At 38.6% G+C, this 10,139-nt stretch overlaps 1 protein-coding gene across 1 annotated transcript in view; it reads left to right on the top strand.

Moving 5' to 3' along the window:
- The window catches only part of dnajc7 (DnaJ (Hsp40) homolog, subfamily C, member 7), a 53,929-nt gene extending 45,092 nt beyond the window's left edge, over window positions 1-8,837 (top strand). The window contains exons 11-14 of the mRNA XM_062533290.1: window positions 1,257-1,403; window positions 1,627-1,773; window positions 2,747-2,809; window positions 8,493-8,837. Of these exons, the coding sequence (XP_062389274.1) occupies window positions 1,257-1,403; window positions 1,627-1,773; window positions 2,747-2,809; window positions 8,493-8,530 (395 nt within the window). The 3' untranslated portion in view covers window positions 8,531-8,837. The remainder of the gene's footprint in view (window positions 1-1,256; window positions 1,404-1,626; window positions 1,774-2,746; window positions 2,810-8,492) is intronic.
- Window positions 8,838-10,139: the final 1,302 nt, after the last annotated feature.

The following is a 10,139-nucleotide window of genomic DNA, read 5'->3' on the forward strand; positions in this document are numbered from 1 at the left end:
ATTCCGAGGAACTGCAAAATGTGACTGCTCAGGTGCGTTTCACCAACGTGAGCAGTGAAATATGCTACGTTGAACTTGGCTTGATCTGAAGAACAGTGCCTTTCAGAGTTGGCTCCAAGACAGGGCTATTCAACAAGTTTTGTTTTGATAAATGAAAGTGTTGCTGAGATATGAACTTACTTCCTTTTTGGCAACTTCACAGATTATTTTGATTGGCTGTGACTGGTGAATGCTTTTGAACATTAAAAATCCTTCTGGTAACTTTTGTGACACATGGTCTGAAGATGATCTATGTCAAATTTCATGAACATTGGAGAAAATGTATGACCGGTGAACATATAGTTTTGCTTTCACTAAATTAAAAAATATGGCCAAGGACCATTCTGGAGGAAAATCGGTCAAAAGTTACGTACAATAACGCAATGTCCAAAACGCTTCAGCTGACTAGAGGTCAAAAGGCATTTCTTTTGCATCCTCACTTTGAAGGTTTGTGATATATGGCCGACTTCCAGCTTGACGGCAGTGATTTTTTTTTTGGCTGTGATGTGCAAATGCTTAAATTGAAAATAAAAAAAAATACCTCCGGTGACTTTCGTGAAGCTTGTTCTGAGGATCATATACATCAAGTTTTGTGAAGATCGGACAGAATTTGTGGCCTGTGAAAGTTTAGTTTTGCTTTCTATTGAATCTCATATGGCGGAAAAACAACAAGGGTCAGTGACGCCATCTTCCAGTTCCACACTACACCGGCGCCGGCTGGATGTTCCAGAGTTGGACCTGTGGTGTTATCTCAAATGGTCAAGGAACAGAAGCTGTGCAGCTTCAGCAAGCACTCTAATAAGATGGGGAGCTTAACGGAATGTTCCAAAGCAAAAATAAAAGCTTTTATTTTGTTATTTGACCTTAATTTAACCAGGGGAAAAGAACACGTTGAGATTTATCTCTTTTTCAAGTGGATTCTGGACAACAAGGCCACACACAAGAAGACAAAAGACAACACTGACCAAAGGAAAAAGATTGTAGTAACAAAGACATGCAAAGTTAAACCTGAAACAATACAAATTCAACAAGAATAGACTGGCTTAGTAAACTCCACGCAAAGGCCCACCATTTGCATTCAGCAGACAGGAAAACTGCCTTCGCACATCAGCGCCTGAGTGTGTATGATTGCCTGTAGCAATTTATGAATTGTGGTATCTTTAAAGATAGTTTTCTTAATTAGCATGTTGTGCCATTTTGTTTTTCTTTTCTCCCAGATCACAAGCATCTGTTAAAAAATGCCCAGCTGGAACTGAAAAAGAGTAAAAGGAAAGATTACTATAAGGTGTTAGGTGTTGACAAAAATGCTACTGAAGATGAAATCAAGAAAGCTTACCGAAAACGAGCACTTATGCACCACCCAGGTACTTCAACCACATTTTCTCCCAATATTGTTTAGCCTGACTTTTTAGTTACACAGTATTTAGCTACATATACATGGCTATGTTTCTGGTGAATAATATGCGGATAATATGTATATACTGACATGGCTATGTTATTGGTGAGCAATATGCAGGTGTCAGCTAATTGAAATTGAAGTAGAGCATTTATATGTATGTTCACTCAAAGAAACGACTTCTCTTGTAGACCGTCACAGTAGTGCAAGTGCAGAGGTTCAGAAGGAAGAAGAAAAGAAGTTTAAGGAGGTTGGTGAAGCTTTCACTGTGCTCTCTGACCCAAAGAAGAAATCCCGCTATGACAGTGGTCATGATCTCGAGGATGATGGCATGGGAGGTCAGTAACTGTCTAAACATACGCAAATCATATTAAAGTAAACATGCTTATCCCATTTTGCCCCCCTGATTGTAACAGTAAATAGGTGAACCAACCTTTTTTACTACTGTTTTTCCTGTTTGGTTCAAAGTCATATTGTACATGACAGTAACTGGCCAGGCTATTCCTTAGGTATTTTTTTTTTTTAACTTCAGGTCAGAAATCCTACGCAAATGCAAAAACAGCTTTTACAGCAAATATTAGTTATCAAACCTGTAATGCTCCTTCAATTACAATGAAGTTAATTTCTCTTCACCTTTGCCTCTGGATGAACTGATTTATTTTATTATTATTTTTTAATTTTTCAGTTTAGTTGGTCTGGCATGTCAGTATTGTTTAGGGGTTAGCGATATGGACACAAAATAATAAGCTAAAGTAAGCAGTAAGTAAAACTAAGCAGACCAACAGAGTACATCTCAGTTACAATGTTTTACAAGTTACAGAATAGAAATGAATGTGTTACCATCTCTATGGGGATTTCTCATACATTAGCAATAAGCTAATAGTTCATAGGAAGAGTTATTTGTTTACAACTGACTATTAAAATACTGAAAGGCAAACATTCATTTTCTCCATATAATGCAGTGTAGTTAGAAAACGCGACTGTTTAACTCTTCAATGCCACTTGAACTAAGTAGCTGCACAAAATAAACATGATGAGGCTACTGCATGTGTGTCTGATCATGTGACCTGTGTCCAGTGTTTTTCCACGAAGTAATTTAGATACTCGATAATGTCAATTTGCACATCGTTAAACCAACAATCACAATATTATTGTAGACAATATCGCACACGCCTAGTAATGTCATGTCAATGCAAGTCAGGACAGTGGTTTATTTTGACGGTTATGAGAAAAGTATGTTGGTAAGAGTGGGTTAGCCTCATTGTTACCAGCCACTGGTAAATCTATGCTTTTGTGTATGCTTTTCCTCAGATGTGGATGCTAACAACATATTTAAAGCATTCTTTGGAGGACCTGGAGGTTTTAGTTTTGAAGGTAATTTCTGTGTGTGCTTCATCTTAATGTGCATAAAGCGTAGCTCGCCAAAATGCAGCCTAAGGTGTTTTTAAGGTGTTTTTGAGCATTTTTTGCTCGCCGCCATCTTGTCAGTCAAGGAATGAGTTGTCCTTAGTGTTTTAAAAATAGTGATTTTGACGCGATCATGTGTCAAAATAGTAGTGCCCCTATGATTCCTGAAAACGACAACACAGTCAAAGCTTCAGGGAAGTTAAAAGTGGTGCTTCGGACGCAATTATGCTTTTAAACGAAAGTTTGACTCGGATGCATTCACAAAAACACCATAGGTTGCATTTTGGTGAGTTACGCTTTAATGCAATGCTAATCATATATGTAAGGGATAATGTATAGAACGCTGGTCATTATCGGGAAATTATTACACGGCTCTTCAGAGTGCTGAAGAAAGTTCCATTGACATGAATGGGCCTTCCCAACGTTCGGAGGTCTGTTAAATCTACAGTTAAGCCCAAAATTATTAGCCCCCCTTATGAATTCAGACATAATCCTTTGTTTATACATGAAAATGACCATTTCCAAAAATGTGCCTAGTTTGTATGATTACAGAAGCGCAAAGACGGTATGCCCACAAAGTTTGATGATCATTGTTTACTCATGCTCTGATTTGTGACAAGAAAAGCAAGAATTGACATGTTCAAAATGATTAGTCCCCAGACCATTAATAGTCAATAGTGTAGCCTTTCTTTGCTTCAACTGACAACAACTTCTTTGAATAGTCTTTTACTAGGCTGGCACATATCTCTTAAGCACTCTTTAGCTCCAGCTCGTTCAAACTGCATGGTTTTCTTGTATGGACTCTTGCTTTAAGCACGTGTCACAGATTCTCAATGGGGTTTAGGTCTGGTCTCTGTGTAGGCTATTCCAGCACCTTGATTTTGGTATCCTTTAGGGCGTTTTAGACCACTCTTCACTATGCTTTGGGTTATTATCATGCTGAAGGACCTGGTGGTGACCTAAGCCTAGACTAAGAGCAACTCACTGCCCATCTCAATCTGTGTCATGTGCCACTGCATGCAATGCAGTTTGGATTTAGAGCAAACCATTCCACGGATACTGCTCTATGCTACCTTGTAGAGGAGATTAAATCTAAGCTAGATAATGGGGGAGTAGTTGGAGCAATATTCCTGGACTTGAAAAAAGCTTTTGATACAGTAAACCACAATGTTTTAGTTTCTAAACTGTCCATGCATAACCTCTCTTCTGACACAATTAAGTGGTTCACATCATATCTAACAAGAAGGAAGAACTGCACTAGAATTAAAGACACAATTTCCACAGAAAACACCTGTTCAATAGGGGTGCCCCAAGGTTCAATCCTAGGCCCGCTATTGTTTAGTATTTACATTAATGACCTACCCTCAGCTTGCCCAGATGTCAACATCCAAATGTATGCTGATGACACAGTAATATATGTCCATGCCAAAACAAAACAACAAGCGGCATACAAACTCACTGGAGCAATGAACAATATAGTTGACTGGCTAGATTATTCTTGTCTAACACTGAACACATCAAAAACTGTCTGTATGTATTTTTCCTCACGGAAAAACACTACTCAACAGCCGGACATATTTGTCAAGGGTCAAAAACTAAATGTAGTTGATGACTTTAAATACTTAGGGGTCATTGTTGACTCAAATCTAACTTTTAAAAAACATATTAAAAAGGTCAATGGTCGAGTTAAAAGGAATCTCCTTAATTTTAAAGTAATAAGAAATCAGATGACCACAGAGGCAGCTAAACTTTATTTCCACTCTATGATTTTATCACACATCTCATACTGCTTAACTACATGGTCTCAGGCAAATGCAACCGCCCTGTCACTAATACAAAAATCATATAAACAGGCACTGAAAATTCTGGACAAAAAATCTAACAACTACCATCACTGTGCTATTATACAGAAGTATGATTTATTTAGTCTGGACAATTTCATTTTCTTTTCAAACTGCTGTTTATACTTCAAAATTATCAATAATTTGGCACCATTACCCCTTAAACGATTTGTGAGCCTGTGCAGACCCACAAATAACATGACCACAAGAGCATCATCTAGGGGGGATTGCATAAGGGTGTTTAAGCATTCTACTTTTGGACAATCTGCCTTCTCAATAAAAACACTAGGGTTGTGGAATAGCATTCCTGTCAGTATTAGGCAAAGCGCCACACTCAGCACCTTTAAACTAGGTCTTAAGAGATGGCTGAAAGCAGAGCAACATTGTAAACATTTTTAGTTATTGATCTCTTTTGTTTTTCTTTTCTTCCCCCCCCCCCCCCCCCCCCCATAATTACTGTGTTCATGTTGCTTTGACATGTGCGTTGGTCATTGCTCCCACTCATTGCGTATTATTATTATTATTATTCTTTTGTTTTGTTTTGTTTTGTTTTGTTTCTTTTAACCTTTCATAACATCAACTCCTGTCCAGGGACTAGAGATGCAAATTAGCCTTGTGGCTAAAATCTGGCTCAATTATATATTGTGCATTGTCCCTGTCAAATAAACATAAATAATAAATAATAAATAAGGTGTCTTGATGTTATCCCTCAAAAGGTCAACATAATCTTTCTTTTTCATGATCCCATGCACCCAAACAAGGCTCCCTGTGCCTGAGACAGCAAAACAGCCCCAAAACATGATGCTCCTACCACCATGCTACACTGTGGGAACTGTATTTTTATGGTTGTAGGCCTTCCCTTTTTTCGCCAAACATAGGCAACATCCATGTGCCCAAACAGCTCCAGTTTAATGTCATCAGACCAAAGGACAGTTTTCCAAAACTCATTTTTAGCTTTTAAATGTGCATGGGCAAAGTTCAGTCTGACTTTGAAGCGTCCCTTTTGGAGTAAGGGGTTTTTCTCAGCCGATGACCTTGGAGGCCTCCACAATAAAAATCCCTCGCTACTGTCTTCCTCAAGACTTTAACCCCAGAGGTCTCAAGGTCAGCAACTATCATTTTGGCGGATGTGCAAGGTTGCTTGCTAACATCCCTGATGATTTTTCTCTCTAGATTGAGATATTTAGCATTTTCATCCACACTTAGGTTTGTTATGCACAAACTTGGAACTCTTTGTACTTTGTAATGATGCCTTGCATGGCTATTCTACAGACTGTGAAGCATCTAGAAATTACAATATAGCCTTTCTCCATATTATAGGCCTCAATGATGTTCTTTCTGAAGTCCAGACAGATTTCCTTTATCTTCAGTATGCCTGTAAAGGCAGTCCCCTCTCAGACAGGTGTTCAAGTGCCTGTAGGCCTGTTCCTTGAAGTCTTTAGGTAAACAATCAATGCTGGTTGGGTGATCAGGTGTTGTCTGGACATTAACTAACTGCAAAGGTGTGGCTTGAAAGGTGACAGGTTGGTCGTGTGTGTTTAAAAGCAAAAAAATCACATGGGGGCTGTTAATTTTGACCACTCCACTTTTCACACAATTTGAGATTAAGCATTCCTAATAATATATTAACACTCCAAAATGCACCAGATTCTACATAATAACACTGGCGAATGTTTGATTTTTAAAATTTGATCAGGGATGAAAAATTTAGGGAGAATTTTAGAGTAATGTTCCAAAATTTCAGGGGGGCTAATAATTTTGGGCTTAACTGTATATAATGACTGCTGCAAAGTATGACCGCTGCTAATGGCAATGGGTTTTGTGCTTTTAATTCACGTCTTTCATATCAATCCGCATCAAATCCGTTTGCTGGTTGCAATGGAATTTCATTGAAAGTGAAACTCAGCTATGTTGCCAGGCAACACCTAACAACTGTCAACTATTTATTTTGCTAGTTCTAGTGGGAGCCACGAAACGGTAGCCAAGTCATTGCTAAAGACACATTGAGTTATGTTTCTTTTCTCGTTTTGGCAAGCCGTATAATAAGCGGGATAATGTATACAGGTTTCCCACGGGTCAGGGAATTCCTGGAATATCATGGAATTTCAGAAGAGGAATTTCCAGTCAGGGAAAGTCATGGAATTTGGTCAATTTGCATGCACAGTAAGGGAATATCAGGGAATTTTATCAACAGTAAATTATGTAATAGCCAAAACCTGCTGTGTATTCTCGTTTCATGTGTGAATGCACCTTTTAATGTTTTTGTTTTGCCCGAAACATTTCCCGCTCTAAAAATGTGCAACATTCTAAAATCCAATATTTTGGCTGATGGCGTCACTTCAGGCAAACATGCCAGGGAAATGCCGGTTTCGAGGTCATGGAAATTCTGTTTTATGGTCAGGGAAACGTCAGGGAATTTCAAGTCTGACTTAAAACCTATTCGGACGGGACTAGTTTTACAGGAGGATGTAGAGTAATGCTGGTTTATCACATGACCTCTAATGTAAATGTCCAATTTGGACGGGACTTAGAAATCTCTGTACTTTTATTTGACATGGGAGGAGTAACTACTTTTACGTTCTGCCGTCACATCTTCGTCGCGTGCATGTGATACGTTACGTCAGTTGCGTGCGACATTTTCAGATTTCAAAGACTACAAACGTTAGCTTTATGTTATGCCATAAGTAGTTTGCAATTGCTAACAACATAAAGCTATTAGGCAAACTAGCTAATGTCTTATTAGAAGCTGCACAGCATGTTATGTTTTCATTCAGACTATGGTGTACAACATAGGGAACTGGGTAGAATTGTTTTTAAATCAGGATGTGATGAAATATTACAGGAATCTTTACAGAGGGTCGCGTTCGCACGGGATTAATATTACTTACGGTAATTTCCCCGGACCATTTTACTGAAGGTAAAAGTGGCTGTAAATTTCACGGACATACTCCGTTATGTTTACTGACATGGCGCGTCCGGACTAAATTCCCTGGTAATTATTACTTTACCTCATGTTACCCCATGAAACTAATCCCGTCCGAATTGGGATTTAGAGTGGGAACCTTGTGTATAGAACGGCGGTCACTGTATAGAACACCGGTCATTATCGGAAAATAAGTCCCTTCAGGATGAAGATTACTGTAAAAAACGTTTTCATTATGTTATTGTCCATGCTGTAACGTTAACCCGAGATGACAAAAAAGCCGCTAGCCAGCTTAAGTTTGTTTTCTTACGGTAGACCTTAATTAGTCTACGTTCATGCGCCGCCTGTCCAATCGGAACCCTTCCCGACCCCCAGACGTTCAGCGGAATACATTAAAGCGGAAATAACCTATGTTCCATGTAAACGCCAATTCGGAATTATTATTTCCATGTAACTCGAAGGAGAATATTTTAATTCTGAACTATTTAATTCTGAATAAACTAATTCGGAATTAAAAACATCATGTAAACGTGGCCAATGTGTCTTTAGCAATGACTTAGCTACCATTTCGTGGCTTCCGCCAAAAAAAAAAAAATAGTTCGCCAGAAAGAACGTGACTGTTTTAGAGGTTGCTAGGTAACCTCTTACTAGCTGTCTTTCACTTTCAACGAAATTTCAACGCAGAGTGATATGAAAGACATGAATTAGAAACACAAACTCTGTTGCCATTGACAGCGGTCATTATTTATTTCAGAAGTCCTCTATCAAGAAATAATGACCGGTGGAACATTGGGAAATCCCATTCAAGTCAATGGAGCGTTCTACTTGCATTGAGAAGAGCCGTATAATACATATTTGTAAATTAATAATCTTCTCTTTTTTTAAGCTTCTGGACCAGGGAATTTCTTTTTCCAGTTTGGCTAATGAAGAATGAAGAAGTATGCAATTATCCTCATCCTGATATTAAGTTTATATGGACTGCCTCACAGCCACAGCCCTAAATCGTCTGCCAGGCCAATCATCTCAGAACATCAACCAGGAAGTCTTTAATTTCGTACAAACCAGGCATATGTTTTTGTGTGTCTCTACTTGGAGGCAATCACGAAAAATCATCGATTTCTGTAACCCATACTCATTCCATATCAGTGCTGTGAGATAGTGTGGCATATGTTATCTATTTATGATTTTTTTGGTAACAGTATGCATCCCTAATGAATGTTCATGAAAAATACTGTTGTCGTGTTCTTGGCTCTTTCTTTCTGGTAATTGTGCTAGTATGAGTGATTCTTAAGCCCTATTCGGACGGGACTGATTTTACAGGGGGATGTAGAGTAATGCAGGTTTATCACATGACCTCTGTAATGCAAATGTCCAATTCGGACAGGACTAGAAATCTCTGTGATTTTATTTTACATGGGAGGACTAACTACTTTTATGTTCTGCCGTCACATCTTCGTCGCCGTGCATGTGATACTTTGCTTCAGTTGCGTGCAGCATTTTCAGATTTCAAAGACTTTACAAATTGTTAAACTAGCGAACGTTAGCTTTATGTTATGCCATAAGTAGTTTGAAATTGCTAACATCATGCCATTAGGTAAACCAGCTAACGTCCTATTTGAAGCTGCACAGCATGTTATGTTTTCATTCAGACTATGGTGGAATTGTTTTTAAATCAGGATGTGACGAAATATTACAGACATCTTTACAGAGGGTCGCTTTCGCACGGGATTAATATTACCTACGGTAATTTCTCCGGACCGTTTTACAGAAGGTAAAAGTGGCTGTAAATTTCACCGACATACTCCGTTATGTTTACTGACATGGCGCATCCGGACGGGACTAAATTCCCTGGTAATTATTACTTTACCTGATGTCACCCCATAAAACTAATCCCGTCCGAATAGGCCTGTAGTCTCTTCAGTTTGTGAGGTGGTAAGAAGCACTTCACTTGAGGATTTTAGTGGTAGGCCCTTCTGAGATGAAAACATTAGTACTTACAACAGTCTTGTCTTTGTCTCAAAGCCTTTTTTTTCAAAATGAATTTTGAACTATTTCTCCGAGATCCCTAGGAGAAATAAAGAGCAAAAGCTCTCATTTTGATTTTAAATTGAATCAGTTGTGTTTTGTAGAAACAAATGAGTGTCATACCTTTTAGTAAAGATATTAGATAAAATAAGTTAAACAGAATATTTAAAAGGCAAGGCAGCTATATTTATATACTGTAGTACCTTTCAAACATTGCGTCAGACACATGCACACAGACATCAAAGAGGGCTTGAGACCCTGCCCTTTTCCTTCCATGAGAGAAAGTGCCCCTTTTTATGGAGTGTTTTCTTTTTAAAATAAGTGAATATACATATTCTTGTGCACACAGCTTCCCTGTCAGAAATGGTTGAATAAAACAAACTACATATGAGGCCGGGAGATTAGACTTTGTTGAGTTCCAGCGCCCTCTCTACCTCCCCTCACTCTACATCCTGTTAAGCGATTTTTGGCCCATTTTGCCACGATTTTTGAGTCGGGAGAATATCAA

Source organism: Sardina pilchardus, chromosome 3 (assembly GCF_963854185.1).
Source record: "Sardina pilchardus chromosome 3, fSarPil1.1, whole genome shotgun sequence".
NCBI lineage: Eukaryota > Metazoa > Chordata > Actinopteri > Clupeiformes > Clupeidae > Sardina > Sardina pilchardus.